Genomic DNA, 17,050 nt, shown 5'->3' with positions numbered 1-17,050 from the left:
ATTAACGGTTTTGAGAATTCAAAGAATTCTAATTTTTTTTACCTATTTAAGATCTGAATAAGATCAGAGGCAAGAGGGTTATCCCTTTTATGCTAAGTGTGAACAGAAGGGTCTAGCTCACTGGGGAACACAGTTAACAGGAACAGGTTGAACCGAAGGACCTATTTTCATGCTGTAAGGGTCTATTAGTCCATGATTATCTCTGTCATTTATGTACAACTGTTGGAATATCATCAGGTTAGCACATTTAATTATAGAGAATCCTTGTTGGTATAATGTTTACTTTGTATCTCCTTAGCCTTTTTTACATGATAGGAATCGTTGACCATAAATGAGCTTCCATTTGTGGTCAAAGATTCCTGTCTTACTGAAAAAACTGTATTTAATATGAAAAATTTTGATTATGCTATTTACTTAGGAGGACATATGCTTTAAACTTATATGCTATCTAAAACATTTTCAGTTTAATTTCAAATCTGTAAATAATTAATCTTTTTTATTAGGCCGATGTTTGTTTGGGAATTTTTATGTCCGAGGAGATGGTACTCGTGTTTACTTCTTTACTAAAGGTATGATTGTCAAGAGATATCTTTCAGCCATAATATTTTCATACATCATAACAATATAATTTAATAATTATTTCATAAATAAAGGTACCTACAAAATCGATAAATACAATGTGTGAAATTTAAGGATGGCTTTATTTATGGAAAGGTTATGAATGAATTAATAACTTCCTTGCCAATTGAATAAGTATACAGACTTTAAATATTATGCTCTATCAGAATGATATTTTTTGATAAAGCAAGATTATTTTGGAAAAGCTTACAAGAGCAGAAGTCATTTTGACTTAGTAGTATGTGAGCTGCATGTCCTACTTTTCCAGATATGACTGGTCGACATTTTCAAACACCTAAGGAAGAATGTCATTCACAGGAAAAACCCAAAACAGAATACTTTATTAATATCATGATTAATAGAGCAAAGATGATGGACTAGATTGAACTGACCTGGAGTTGCTATCCACAATAAACCTATGTTAGTATTTGCCTAGTTCACCTGCAGGGGTCTTGGACACAGTAGCCTGCTGCAAAGCAGAGTCTAGCAATGTGGTCCAAGCGCCAACCAGATTTTGAGCAGTGTGATGAAAGGGCCCCATTCCAGAAAAGCTCCTAACTACTTTGACCGTTGTCAAAGATAAGTTCTGGAGTTGGATTTTTTAGCTATAAAAACCTGTTGCTAATTTTAGTAATTCTTCAATGTCTTTGACTTTCAGAGACACGCAAAACCCATTAAAATGTTAATAAGTAAATATTTAGAAATTAACTTAAGGCACATAAATAATGAAAGACATTAAAGAGAAAAAGGATTATTTTTAATTTAACTTTATCTTAATTTTTGTTTTTCAATGGATATTGAAATCTGTGGCTTCTCAGGTTCTGTGGCATGTCTGATTTGACACACAATTTGTGAAGTGAGTTATTCACATTTCACAGTCTATTCTTTGTATCTGTCTATAAACTCCAGGATTACATTTGCTTTATGCACTCATGTGCTGTCTGTTCTGTTCACAAATATTCCAGGGCTCTATCGTATCATTTTTAAAATTATACCATCTTTTTCTTCCTTATTCCTGTTGAAATCCTACCACAACCCTAGCCCTCTTACTTCAATGCATTGACCTTCATCTGTCACATATTCATTTTGAAACTATATCCTGAATGTTCAAATTAGTAACATAAACTGAAACAGTATAAATTCTATAATTAAGCCCAGTCCCACTGTATTTTCACATCTAGTCCAAAAATGTAACTCATCTTAACTTGTTTTTAATCACTTAAGGCAAATTTGTATCCACGATGAGACTGCCCCTACTTTTCCCTTGAGCTTCAAATTTGAATGTGTGATGTCTTTTTAAAGTTGATATATAAAAAAAACTGCATTGTAATTATATCACAAATAAGAAAAATCTGCAGGTGTTGGAAATCCAAGCAACACACACACAAAATGGTGGAGGAACCCTGCTGGAGGTCTCGGCCCGAAACATCAACTGTACTTTTTTCCATAGATGCTGCCTAGCCTGCTGAGTTCCTTCTGCATTTTGTGTGTGTGGCTCTGTAATCATCCTCACTTTGTTGCAAAATCAAAAAAGGAATCCAATTACTTGAACAGAATTTGCCCTTAAAAACTGTTTGTTGACTCTCTTTTTTGGACTAGGCATTTCCTCGTGGGTGTTAATTTTCTCTTGATTAATTGACTTTAAACATTCTCCATTCATATGGAACTCCGCCTCCGTTTCCGAGCCTACTCCTCTGGCAAGAGCTCTCCACCCCGCACCAAGACCTCTACTCCTGTCTTCAACCCTCCTCCTCTTCCAGGGCACCCCACCCTGGTCTTCTGCCTGCTCTGGACTATTTCATTGCCAGCTGCCAACGGGACATTAACCATCTAGTCTTCAACACTCCTCTCTCCAATTCCAATCTCACTTCATCCAAATGCTCTGCTCTCCACTCGCTCCGCACTAATCCTAACCTCACTATCTGCCACAGATCTGGCATACTGACCTCTACCTTGCTGAGGCCCAGTGACAACTCTCAGACACGTCCTCTTGCTTACCCCTCGAACGGGACTGCATTGAGCACCGAGCCATTGTCTCCCTCATCATCACCAACCTTATTAACTCTGGGGATCTCCCATCCATCGCCACCAACCTCAAACTTTCTGCACCCCACACCTCCCATTTCTAACTCCTACCCAAGATCCACAAAGCTCCTTGTCCAGGTAGACCCATTATTTCAACTTGTTCCTGCCCCACTGAACTCATATTGGCATACCTCGACTTTGTTTAATCCCCCCCCCCCCAGTCCAATCCCTTCCTACCTACATCCATGACACTTCACCGTCTCTGGATCTTTTCAATGACTTCAAGTTCCTTGGCCTCCATCATTTTATTTTTACTATGGATGTTCAGTCCCTATGCACATCCATCCCACACCAGGAAGGCCTCAGAGCTCTCTGTTTCTTTCTGGACACCAGACCCAACCAGTTCCCCTCCACCACCACTGTTCTCCGTCCAGCAGAACTTGTTCTCACTCACAATTTCTTCTTCAGCTCCTCCCACTTCCTTCAAACAAAAGGTGTAGCCATAGGCACTTGCATGGGTCCCAGTTATGCCTGCCTTTTTGTGGGCTCCATGGAACAGTGTACACTGGAGGCCTACCCCACTTTTCCTACACTACATCAGCGACTGCATCGGTGCTGCTTCCTGCACCCATGCGGATCTCACCAATTTCACCCACTTTGCCTCCAACTTCCACCCTGCCCTCAAATTTACCTGGTCCATTTCTGACACCTCCCTCCCCTTTTTCGATTTGTCTGTGTCTATCTCTGGAGACAGCTTATCGACAATAGGTGCAGAAGTAGACCACTCGGCCCTTCGAGCCTGCACCACCATTCTGAGATCATGGCTGATCAACCACTATCAATACCCAGTTCCTGCCTTGTCCCCATAACCCTTGATTCCCCTATCCATAAGATACTACCTAGCTCCTTCCTGAAAGCATCCGGAGAATTGGCCTCCACTGCCTTCTGAGGCAGCACATTCCACACCTCCACAACTCTCTGGGAGAAGAAGTTCCTCCTCAACTCTGTCCTAAATGACCTACCCCTTATTCCTAAACCATGCCCTCTGGTACTGGACTCTCCCAGCATCTGGAACATATTTCCTGCCTCTATCTTGTCCAATCCCTTAATAATCTTATATGTCTTGATCAGATCCCCCCTCAATCTCCTTAATTCCAGCGTGTACAAGCCCAGTCTCTCTAACCTCTCTGCGTAAGACAGTCCGGACATCCCAGGAATTAACCTAGTGAACCTACGCTGCACCTCCTCCACAGCCAGGATGTCCTTCCTTAACCCTGGAGACCAAAACTGCACACAATACTCCAGGTGTGGTCTCACCAGGGCCCTGTACAAATGCAAAAGGATTTCCTTGTTCTTGTACTCAATTCCCTTTGTAATAAAGGCCGACATTCCATTAGCCTTCTTCACTGCCTGCTGCACTTGCTCATTCACCTTCAGAGACTGATGAACAAGTACTCCTAGATCTCTTTGTATTTCTCCTTTACCTAACTCCACACCGTTCAGATAATAATCTGCTTTCCTGTTCTTGCTCCCAAAGTGAATAATCTCACACTTATTCACATTAAACGCCATCTGCCAAGTTTCTGCCCACTCACCCAGCCTAATCCAAGTCACCTTGAATTCTCCTAACATCCTCATCACATGCCACACTGCCACCCAGCTTAGTATCATCAGCAAACTTGCTGATGTTATTCACAATGCCTTCCTCTAAATCATTGACATAAGTTGTAAACAGCTGAGGTCCCAATACTGAGCCCTGTGGCAGCCCACTAGTCACCACCTGCCATTCCGAGAAACACCCATTCACTGCTACCCTTTGCTTTCTATCTGCCAACTAGTTTTCTATCCATGTCAATATCCTCCCCCCAATGCCATGAGCTCTGATTTTACCCACCAATCTCCTATGTGGTACCTTATCAAATGCCTTCTGAAAGTCAAGGTACACCACATCCACTGGATCTCCCGCATCTATCTTCCTGGTTACATCCTCGAAAAACTCCAATAGATTAGTCAAGCATGATTTGCCCTTGGTAAATCCATGCTGGCTCGGCCCAATCCTATCACTGCTATCAAGATATGCTGCTATTTCATCTTTAATAATGGACTGTAGCATCTTCCCCACTACTGATGTTAGGCTAACAGGGCGATAGTTCTCTGTTTTCTCCCTCCCTCCTTTCTTAAAAAGTGGGATAACATTAGCCATTCGCCAATCCTCAGGAACTGATCCTGAATCTAAGAAACTTTGGAAAATGATCACCAATGCATCCGCAGTTTCCAGAGCCACCTCCTTTAGTACCCTAGGATGCAGACCATCTGGACCTGGGGATTTGTTAGCCTTCAGTCCCATCAGTCTACTCATCACCGTTTCCTTCCTAATGTCAATCTGTTTCAGTTTCTCTGTTACCCTATGTCCTTGGCCCATCCATACATCTGGGAGATTGCTTGTGTCTTCCCTAGTGAAGACAGATCCAAAGTACTTATTAAATTCATCTGCCATTTCTCTGTTTCCCATAACAATTTCTCCCAATTCATTCTTCAAGGGCCCAACATTGTTCTTAACTATCTTCCTTCTCTTTACATACCTTAAAAAAACTTTTGCTATCCTCCTTTATATTCCTAGCTAGCTTGCGTTCATACCTCATTTTTTCTCCCCGTATAGCCTTTTTAGTTAAGTTCTGTTGCTCCTTAAAAATTTCCCAATCATCCGTCTTCCCACTCACCTTAGCTCTGTTATACTTCTTTTTTAATGCTATGCTATCTCTGACTTCCTTTGTCAACCACTGTGGCCACTTTCCCCCCTTTGAATCCTTCCTTCTCCGGGGGATGAACTGATTTTGCACCTTGTGCATTATTCCCAAGAACACCTGCCATTGCTGTTCCACTGCCTTTTCTGCTAGGATATCCAACCAGTCAACTTTGGCCAGCTTCTCCCTCATGGCTCCATAGTCTCCTTTGTTCAACTGCAATACTGACACTTCTGATCTGCCCTTATCCCTCTCAACTTGCAGATAAAAACTTAGCATATTATGGTCACTACCTCGTAATGGCTCCTTTACTTCAAGATCACTTATCAAATCCTGTTCATTGCACAACACTGAATCCAGAATAGCCTTATCCCTGGTCGGCTCTTGTACAAGCTGCTCCAAAAATGCATCCCGTAGGCACTCTATAAACTCCCTATCTTGGGGTCCAGTACCAACCTGATTTTCCCAGTTCACCTGCATGCTGAAATCCTTCATAACTACTGTGACATTTCCTTTGCCACATGCCATTGTTAACTCCCTATTCAACTTGCACCCAATATCCATGCTACTGTTTGGGGGCCTGTAGATAACTTATCTACTGATGTCTAGTATAAACCCATGGACTCACATACCTCACACATCAAAGTTGCTGGTGAACGCAGCAGGCCAGGCAGCATCTCCAGGAAGAGGTACAGTTGACGTTTCGGGCCGAGACCCTTCATCCCGAAACATCAACTGTACCTCTTCCTAGAGACGCTGCCTGGCCTGCTGCGTTCACCAGCAACTTTGATGTGTGTGGCTTGAATTTCCAGCATCTGCAGATTTCCTCGTGTTTGCGTTTTTAAATTAGACTCACACACCTACCTGGACTATACCCCTTACCATCCTGTTACTTGTAAAAACACCAACCCCTTCTCTCAATTCCTCATTCTCTGCCATATCTGTTCTTAGGATGAAGCTTTTCATTCCAGAATGAAGGAAATGTCCTTCCTCCATCATCAATGCTGCCCTCAACCACATCTGTTCCACTTCACGCACGTCTGCTCTTACCCCATCCTCCCACCACCCTACCAGGGATAGGGTTCCTCATCGTCATCTACCACCCCACCAGCCTCTACATCCAGCAACTTCTGCCATCTCCAACAGGATCCCACCACCAAGCACATCTTTCCCTTCCCCTCCATTTTCTACTTCCTGCAGGGATCGCTCCCTACGCAACTCCCTTGTCTATTCGTCCCTCCCCACTGATATCCCTCCTGGCACTGAATCCTTGCAAGTGGAAAAAAAGCTACACCTGCCCCTACACCTCCTCCCTCACTACCATTCAGGGCCCCAAACAGTTCTTTCAGGTGAGGTGACACTTCACCTGTGAGTCTGCTGGGTTCATATTCTGTGTCCAGTGCTCCCAGTGTGGCGTCCTACATATTGGTGAGACTGCTTCGCTGAGCACCTACGCTCCGTCCTCCAGAAAAAGCGGTATCTCCCAGTGGCCGCTCATTTTAATTCCACTTACCATTCCCATTCTGACATGACTATCCATGGCCTTCTCTACTGTTGCAATGTGGCTATACTCAGGTTGGAGGAATAACACCTTAGGTTCCGTCTTATACACCTTAAATTCATGCCTCCAATTTGATAGCATGAACATCGATTTCTCAAATTTCTGTAATGGCCACCCCCCCCCCCCCCACCACTTCACCATTCCCTAATCTCCTTTCCCTCTCCACTTTATCTCCTTGCCTGCCTATCATCACCCTCTCCCTCTCCCTCTGGTGCTCCTCCCCCTTTTCTTTCTTCTGTCTTCTCCAGCCCTGTATTTCTTTCACCAATCAACTTCCCAACTCTTTACTTCACCCCTCCCACTCCCAGTTTCACCTATCACCTTGCACCGAACCTCCCCCCACCTTTTAACTCTATTCCTCGTCTTTTTTTTTTCCTCCAGTCCTGTTGAAGGGTCTCTGCCCGAAACCTCGACTGTACTCTTTTCCATAGATGCTGCCTGGCCTGCTGAGTTCCTCCAGCATTTTGTGTGAGTTGCTTGGATTTCCAGCATCTGCAGATTTTCTCTTGTTTATTCATATGGAACTGTTTGGGTTTATAATTCCCATGTGTTGAGGGATCATTATTTGGAGGTTGAACAGTGTTGGATAGCATTATTAAGGATTAACTAAAACAAGAACCAGTCTTACACAATTTCCAACTATTTGTAAAACATGCTCATGGACTGTTCCACTTCCAACAGGGAGGAGGCAACATTGCGCCCATGCCAGGACCACTCAAATCATTTTCTTGTGGACATACTCAATAAATACAGTAACACATCTAGTCCTGTGCCCAGCATCACTTTATGAACAAAAAATTAGTTGTATCTATAGAAGCCATCTGATGTATTTATATTTATTGTGATTTTTTATTATTGTGTTCTTTATCTTATTTTGTTTTGTTTTTGTGCTGCATCGGATCCGGAGTAATAATTCTTTTGTTCTCCTTTACTCTCGTACCGGAATGACATTAAAAAATCTTGAATCTTGAACCAATGGCGTGGGACATTCTAAATCTGTCCCTTTGAAACTAACTCTCTTACCTCCATTCAGGGCCCCAAACAGTCCTTCCAAGTGAGGCAGTGCTTCACCTGCAAATCTGTTGGGGTTTACTATTGTCTGTGGTGCTCCCGATGCAGCTTCCTCTTTGTTGGTGAGACCTGATATAAATTGGGGGCCCACTTCGTCGAGCACCTCTGCTCCATCCACCCAAATTGGGATCCGCAGTGGCCAACCATTTTAATTGCTGTCCCTGTTCCCATTCCAATATGTTGGTCCATGACCTCTTCTTTTCCACGATAAGGAAGAGCAACACCTCATATTTTGTCCAGGTAGCTTCTAACCTGATGGCATGAACACTGATTTCTCCTTCCAGTAATATTTTTCCTTCCCATCCCCTCTTCCTCTATTCTCCGCTTTGGCCTCTTACCTCTTCTCCTCACCTACCTATCATTCCTCCCTGGTGCCCCTCCATCTTCGCTTTCTCCCATAATCCACTCTCTTCTCCTATCAGATTCCTTTTTCTCCAGCCCTTTACTTGCCCACCCATTGGGTTTCACCTATCACCTTCTAGTTAGACTTACAGTATTTCCCCTTGCCCCACCTTTTCACTCCGGTGTCTTCACCCTTTCTTTCCAGTCCTGACAAAGGGTCTGAGCCCGAAATTTCAACTGTTTATACATGTCCGTAGATACTGCCTGACTTGCTGATTTCCTCCAGCAATTTGTGTGTATTGTTCTGGATTTTCAACATCTAGAATCTCTTGAGCTTATAGATGAATGTTACTGTTGTTAGCACGTTGTTAAAGATTTAACCATGCCACTTAAGGTACAGTTCAGGACACATCTGCTTTGCCACTTAACCTTCTGCTTAGTTGTACTGTATATCCTTCAACACTGTAGCAAAAGGAGTATATTTTGAATGTCTGCAATTTGTACTCACAGGCTTTTTGAACAGTCACCTGTATTGAATAATCGAAGTGGTTCTGCAAGTTGGTGCTATTGTAAATATGTAATTCTGTAAATTTCCCCAACGATATTCGAAATGTTAAAGTTAAGTAAATGATTATAGCAATTGAAGCTGTAGTTAATCATTTATTATATCTTTGTGTTGAAGACTTATAAAACATTGTGTCAGTAAAGTGAAATTCTCTTGTATCTTTCTGGACTACCCCTCACCTGGAGATTTGCTTTGTGAATAAAGATTTTTATATGTACAGCTTACATGTGGCTCATATTAGTCAGTCAAATCACCATAGTTGTCCTTCAGTATTGTCTCAGTGCCTAAGGAAGATCAGGAGACTGTGGCCACAAATTTTGTCCAACAATCTCAGACCCTGATACTTTTCCATTTACTACCACCCTTTCTAGTAACAAAGTTTACTATTTTATCCTACTCATTATCCTTTCAAGCTTTATTTAGTATAGATCTGGCAAAGTCTTTTTCTTTGTTAAAAAGAGAACCCATTTAGTGCTTTGCTATTGCTTCTGTCTTTATCAATGTCTCCTGTGGTCTGTTATCAAATCACTATTCCTCTGAAGACCTTTATACTGTTAATATACCTACTGAAGACCTTTGCATTCCTTCTACATTTATTTTCAACCAAAGTGAACTTTTGAATTCCATTCTTGATCCTTCTTTAAACAATGCTTGAAGAGCCAATTTATTGTGTTAGGAAGGGAAGAAAAAACATCAATATACAAATTGTGAATTAAATTTTAAATTTACTTTTGGTAATAATGTGCAAAACCAGATTTCAATGTGAGGTTCTATTTTCTTCGTATTCATTATAATTTGTTGACCAATTCTCAATTTTAAGCATAGACACCAGAAATTTATTTTCGCCCAGAATGTTGACTATAGCATCTCATTATTAAAATCAACTTGTTTTCTTTTACAGAAGAAATTGCACATATATTCATCTCGGCAGGTTTGAAGGAAGTTCAAAATTTAATGGATCGACGACTCCAAGTTAACCGCAAAAAGAAAATTGCAATGCATCGTGTCTGGGTGCAATGTAAATACCAAAAACCCTTCACAACAGATTTAAATTAAGATTGAAGGAAGCTAGTAGATTTCCTAAAAGTAATATTTTAAGGGTATATAGAGTGCCATAGTAGCACAGCAGTTAGCACGGCGCTATTACAGCTCAGGGAGTAGAGTTTTGCGTTCACTTCCAGCATCCTCTGTAAGCAAATCCATACATTCCTTCCCCTGAGCACATGGGTTTCCTCCAGGTGCTCCGGTTTCCATCTGCAGTCCAAAGACATACCAGTTAATTGGTCATTGTAAATTGTCCAGTAACTTAGGCTAGGATTGGATCAGGGGTTTGCTCAGCAGAGCAGCTTGAAGGCCTGGAAGGGCCTATTCTGCGCTGTACCTATAAATAAAATATTACTACCATTTCACCATGCGTTACTTTTCTTGTCTTTTCCCTGTGTAGTTTAACCAATATGTTCCACCTTTGATATGACAGGTGATACAAATATTTACAATTTGTTCTTGCCTGACTTCATGATGTGTATTTCTGTTTCAGTTTTGTATTCGAAAAGTACATGATCATGCTGAATTTTCAAAGCTGTTAATAATGCTGCATCACTCCTGTAATGTAATGGAAACAGAACAATCGTTATATTTAAATACTCTACTAATTTATGGCAAGAGAACAGCATTACCAACAAGAAATGCATATCAGTATCCAAACAGTTTACAATGGTAGTCCCAGTAGAAGTTTTCTCCAGGAACTGTTAAAAACGACACCATTGAAGCACTGAAATTGAAACACAGATTAATCTACCATTAATTTTCACCCAATGTGTCCTGAGCTTTGTAAAACCAGTGTCCAGTGTATTTTTTTCAAACGTTCTGCTTCGTTCAATTAAAGCAATAGTTTTGAAACTATTTTCTCTCCACTGTGTTACATTACATAATTATTAAATTAAAAAGCTGATAACTTTCCTCACAAAACAAAGTCTTTGTGGTGCCCTTGTTTGCCCTTTCGTAGAATACAGCATTTGCAACTCAGTGACGTATAAAATCGTCTTGAATGATGCTGGATTTTGTCCTAACACTCTACCAAGCATTAAGCGCTCTATCTGTGGAGAATTGCCTCCAAATTTACGACTAAGTTCAATAAACTTCAGTATTCTTGTCCTATAGCCGCGTTTTAACTTGAATTCTACCATGATCAATTTTCGAGATCCGTTGGATATGATTTTCTGAATCCATATAATTCAGCATAAAATGAGGCATGTCATTTTGGAATTGAACAGCAGTGACAAATCCATCATTCAGGAGTTGAAAGAAGAGAGAGATTCACAACCCTCAAGGTAGCCATAGACTGCTTCAATATCTCTTGGGATTATGTCACTCATACAACAGTGAATGTTGAATGATGAAAATTAGGGTCAGAGTGTGTGCACAATTCATGGGGGCTTATAGACCTTTAAAGGTCTTCAAGAAGATTGGTAAATTGCAAAGAGCTCACAAAATTTGTTGAGCATCAGAGGTCACAGGTGCAGCAAGTCACTGACAGAGCATTTCAGTAATTCACCAATATTGCTATGTGCCATCTTTTGAGATTACCAGTCCATTACAAAGACTTGGCTGGCACCAGGGCAGGAATGGATTCTCAATATTCCTGGATTTTGTGCTTTAAAGGGGATAGAGAGAGTGGAAAAAGGGGAGGAGGGGTGGCATTACTGGTCAGGGATACTGTTACAGCTACAGAAAGGGTGGATAATGTAGCAGGATCCTCTTTTGAGTCAGTATAGGTGGAAGTCAGGAACAGGAAGGGAGCAGTTACTCTACTGGGGGTATTCTATAGGCCCTCTGGTAGCAGCAGAGATACTGAGGAGCAAATTGGGAGGCAGATTTTGGAACAGTGCAAAAATAACAGGGTTGTTATCATGGGTGACTTTAACTTCCCTAATATTGATTGGCACCTGGTTAGTTTCAAGGGTTTAGATGGGGCAGAGTTTGTTAAGTGTGTCCAGGACGGATTCCTGTCACAGTATGTGGACAGGCCGACTAGGGGGAATGCCGTACTAGATCTAGTACCAGGTAATGAACCGGGTCAGGTCACAGATCTCTCAGTGGGTGAGCATCTGGGGGACAATGACCACCGCTCCCTGGCCTTTAGCATTATCATGGAAAAGGATGGAATCAGAGAGGACAGGAAAATTTTTAATTGGGGAAGGGCAAATTATGAGGCTATAAGGCTGGAACCTGTGGGTGTGAATTGGGATGATGTTTTTGCAGGGAAATATACTATGGACATGTGGTCGATGTTTAGAGATCTGTTGCAGGATGTTAGGGATAAATTTGTCCCGGTGAGGAAGATAAAGAATGGTAGGGTGAAGGAACCATGGGTGCCAAGTGAGGTGGAAAATCTAGTCAGGTGGAAGAAGGCAGCATACATGAGGGTTTAAGAAGCAAGGATCAGATGGGTCTATTGAGGAATATAGGGAAGCAAGAAAGGAGCTTAAGAAGGGGCTGAGAAGAGCAAGAAGGGGGCATGAGAAGGCCTTGGGGAGTAGGGTAAAGGAAAACCCCAAGGCATTCTTCAATTATGTGAAGAATAAAAGGATGACAGGAGTGAAGGTAGGACCGATTACAGATAAAGGTGGGAAGATGTGCCTGGAGGCTGTGGAAGTGAGCGAGGTCCTCAATGAATACTTCTCTTCGGTATTCACCAATGAGAGGGAACTTGATGATGGTGAGGACAATATGAGTGAGGTTGATGTTCTGGAGCATGTTGATATTAAGGGAGAGGAAGTGTTGGAGTTGTTAAAATACACTAGGATGGATAAATTCCCGGGGCCTGACGGAATATTCCCCAGGCTGCTCCACGAGGCGAGGGAAGAGATTGCTGAGCCCCTGGCTAGGATTTTTATGTCCTCATTGTCCACGGGAATGGTACCGGAGGATTGGAGGGAGGCGAATGTTGTTCCCTTGTTCAAAAAAGGTAGTAGGGATAGTCTGGGTAATTATAGACCAGTGAGCCTCAAGTCTGTGGTGGGAAAGCTGTTGGAAAAGATTCTTAGAGATAGGATCTATAGGCATTTAGAGAATCGTGGTCTGATCAGGGACAATCAGCATGGCTTTATGAAGGGCAGATCGTGTCTAACAAGGCTGATAGAGTTCTTTGAGGAGGTGACCAGGCATGTAGATGAGGGTAGTGCAGTGGATGTGATCTATATGGATTTTAGTAAGGTATTTGACAAGGTTCCACATGGTAGGCTTATTCAGAAAGTCAGAAGGCTTGGGATCCAGGGAAGTTTGGCCAGGTGGATTCAGAATTGGCTTGCCTGCAGAAGGCAGAGAGTCTTGGTGGAGGGAGTACATTCAGATTGGAGGATTGTGACTAGTGGTGTCCCACAAGGATCTGTTCTGGGACCTCTACTTTTTGTGATTTTTATTCATGACCTGGATGTGGGGGTAGAAGGGTGAGTTGGCAAGTTTGCAGACGACACAAAGGTTGGTGGTGTTGTAGATAGTGTAGAGGATTGTCAAAGATTGCAGAGAGACATTGATAGGATGCAGAAGTGGGCTGAGAAGTGGCAGATGGAGTTCAACCTGGAGAAGTGTGAGGTGGTACACTTTGGAAGGACAAACTCCAAGGCAGAGTACAAAGTAAATGGCAGGATACTTGGTAGTGTGGAGGAGCAGAGGGATCTAGGGGTACATGTCCACAGATCCCTGAAAGTTGCCTCACAGGTGGATAGGGTAGTTAAGAAAGCTTATGGGGTGTTAGCTTTCATAAGTCGAGGGATAGAGTTTAAGAGTCATGATGTAATGATGCAGCTCTATAAAACTCTGGTTAGGCCACACTTGGAGTACTGTGTCGAGTTTTGGTCGCCTCACTATAGGAAGGATGTGGAAGCATTGGAAAGGGTACAGAGGAGATTTACCAGGATGCTGCCTGATTTAGAGAGTATGCATTACGATCAGAGATTAAGGGAGCTAGGGCTTTACTCTTTGGAGAGAAGGAGGTTGAGAGGAGACATGATAGAGGTGTACAAGATAATAAGAGGAATAGATAGAGTGGATAGCCAGTGCCTCTTCCCCAGGGCACCACTGCTCAATACAAGAGGACATGGCTTTAAGGTAAGGGGTGGGAAGTTCAAGGGGGATATTAGAGGAAGGTTTTTTACTCAGAGAGTGGTTGGTGCGTGGAATGCACTGCCTGAGTCAGTGGTGGAGGCAGATACACTAGTGAAGTTTAAGAGACTACTAGACAGGTATAAGGAGGAATTTAAGGTGGGGGTTATATGGGAGGCAGGGTTTGAGGGTCAGCACAACATTGTGGGCCGAATGGCCTGTGCTGTGCTGTACTATTCTATGTTCTATGTTTATCTTGAAGACTTGTCCTTCTTTGGATATACTTCTACTCAAGAAAACATTTTAGCATCTACCCTGTCCTTTTCCACTGGGTTTTTGATTGCTTCAACAAAATCATCCTTCATTCCAACTAAACTCTAAAGAATGCAAACCCAACCTGTTTAATCTTTTGATAAGACAATCCTGGTGAATCTCTTTTGGACTGCCTGTAGTGCTACTATACCTTGTATTAGAAAAGCAGATCAAAACTGTACCCAATGCTTAAAGTGTGTTCTCACCAAAATCCATGCCATTGTAACAAAATCTAAGTACTACACGTGGCTGCATAATGGAAAATGATGCACTTTTGAATAAAGACTGTCTCGATGTCTATTAGAGTGTTACTGTTAAAGCCTTTATCATCATCCACAGAAAGAAGCCTCATTTTTAGTGTTACAAGCTCCATTGAACATCAAAGGCAACACTTGCCCATCCTGACGTGCAAATTTCTTCAGTAAAGGAAAACAGATTTAATAAAAATTTATTCCACAATTAGACTTTTGGACCCTTTTAACTTGCTCCATCATTCCAATAAGGCTGACTTAGGAGCCCTGGCTACTGGCACTCTTTCACCCTGTTGCTCATCCGCCAGTCCTTGAGGATCTGTTCCAAAGACTTGCTCCCCTCTGAGTGAAAAAAAAACTTCATCTTATTTTTATATTAAATGGATAAACCCTTATTTAGACACTCACACTTCTCCAAGAGGATGCAATCACTCTGGCATTTCCCCTTAGAGTCTAGAGTAATGCACGCAAAATACCGGAGGAACTCAATCAGGTCAATGAAGAGAAATAATCAGTCAATATTTCAGGCCAAGATCCTTAAGCAGGACTCAGAATCTTGTGTTCACTTGCTGAGTAACCTGAAAGAGTACAATATGTATGTTTTATTACCTTGTTTTAAGAAGCAAGTTATAATAAAATAATAATATTATTTCAGGTACTTGCATTGGTGTACCTTAAGTTTTTTGAACCAGGTTCTTGAACTCTAGAACATAATCAAGATTTGTTTAAAATCAAAGTATTATGTATTTGAAACTGATATGAAACATCTTTTTGATTTAGGAACGCTTGTTGAATAAAACATTCTGGCTAACAGCCATAGTGTAAACCAAGGAATACCCATATATTGAATTTCATCTCCCATTGTTCTACTCACTTGCAAACTTTGTACAGTTTTTTTTCCCCTGGTCCTTAGCTGCTACATTAGAAATAACTGCTTCTAGTATTTGCAGTTAGATATTGTATGACAAACTGGATCACATAAAATAATGTGAAATATAAGGTGCACGATTAGTGGAATGGGAAATAGATGGGATGTTAAAACAGGTGAAATTGACAATACATTGGGAAGCTGACTCCAGACCATTGACTTCAACGCCTCACTGTAGCACATTAGTGAGTGGGATCATTATCATCTCGGGAGAGGCAGATTGCTCCTTAACATATTAGTCCCTCTTTTAAAGCTATCTTGACATGATCTTTTACCTTTAACTTGGAGCCCACAGTTCTTTTGGCCTTCCTGGAATTTTCCAGTGAAAGCAATTGAGTACATAGCATTAACATAAATGTGAAGTCATGTTAGGGACTGCCAATAGGGTTTCAGCAATGACAGCTGCTTTATTTCCAGCTTGTGAGAAAGGGTTCATTCACATTGTACATCTGCCAAGAGATTTTACACACTTAAAGTGTTGTCTACACTTTGTAGAATTTAAGATCTGATTTCACATTGTAGCACTGATCTGTTAGATCAATAACATGCCATTTGGCTGTCCTAATTTGGAGATAATGCTGAACCTTCAAAGACAGGCAACAATTAGGTCATAGTGTCCTGCTTTGGTTCTCCTCTTTAAGACAGATGTTATTGGCTTGGAGAGGGGATAAAGAGATGCATTAAGGTTAATCAGGAAAACAAAAGGGCTTTATTCGTGTGAAGAGGCTAGAGCAACTTATTTTCTATACATCATGTAAGAAGATAGGTACTCAGTATTGATGTGCAAATATCAAATATAAAATATCTCTGCTGAAAAAAGATTGTAGAGTTGTTTGGATATGAAATTTCTTTTTGCTGAAACAACGGTGGAAGCAAAATCAATAACAAGTTTTAAAGAGAGCCAATAATTATTTGGAAAATGAAAAATATGAGATACACTTGGGAAATAACTGGTTAGCTTCAGAAAACAAAATGGCAAATATGATGAGTAGTCTCCGAAAGTGTAAAAGGTTTTTTTATATTTTGCATCGAGCTTTACCATATAATAGATTGGCCACACTGATTATAGAGCAGAGAACAGAAAAGAAACAGGTCCTTCAGCCCACAATGTAGTGCTAAACTAGTTAGATTAGTAATCAAGTGGCCAACCTAATCCGTTCTGTTTACATAATATATATATCCTTCCATTTCGCTCACATTCATTTTTCTATCTAAAAGCCTCTTAAAAATCTCTAGTATATCTGACTCTACCACCACCCTGCAGGACATTCCAGGCACCCACCATTCTCTGTGTGAAAAAACCTGCCCCTCAGATCTCCTCCCCTCACCTGAATTTACCTCCCCTCACTTTGAGTGGTATCCCTGTGGTATTGGACACTTCAATCCTGGGAAAAAGACATTGTGTACTCTATCTATGCCTCTCATAATCTTAATAAACCTCTATCAGATCTCCCCTCAGCCTTCACTAGTTGAGAGAAAAGAACCTAAGTTTGTCCAACTTCTCGTTGTAAAGCATGCCTTCCAATCCAG

The 17,050-nt window shown here is 41.5% G+C and overlaps 1 protein-coding gene across 4 annotated transcripts in view; it reads left to right on the top strand.

Annotated features, from left to right (window-relative positions):
* The window catches only part of mettl8 (methyltransferase 8, methylcytidine), a 69,486-nt gene extending 58,689 nt beyond the window's left edge, over window positions 1-10,797 (top strand). For 3 of the 4 annotated variants that reach the window (XM_072261930.1, XM_072261931.1, XM_072261932.1), the window contains exons 9-10: window positions 504-569; window positions 9,828-10,797. In XM_072261930.1, the coding sequence (XP_072118031.1) occupies window positions 504-569; window positions 9,828-9,982 (221 nt within the window). In that variant the 3' untranslated portion in view covers window positions 9,983-10,797. Of the gene's footprint in view, window positions 1-503; window positions 570-7,329; window positions 7,403-9,827 lie in introns of those variants that run through there. The other variant, XM_072261934.1, reaches the window with a different exon arrangement.
* The last annotated feature ends 6,253 nt before the right edge of the window (window positions 10,798-17,050 follow it).

The sequence above is a fragment of the Mobula birostris genome, chromosome 6 (assembly GCF_030028105.1).
Source record: "Mobula birostris isolate sMobBir1 chromosome 6, sMobBir1.hap1, whole genome shotgun sequence".
In the NCBI taxonomy this organism is placed as follows: Eukaryota; Metazoa; Chordata; class Chondrichthyes; order Myliobatiformes; family Myliobatidae; genus Mobula; species Mobula birostris.
Note: the sequence above shows the minus strand (reverse complement) of the source record. Positions and strands in the feature narration are given on the sequence as shown.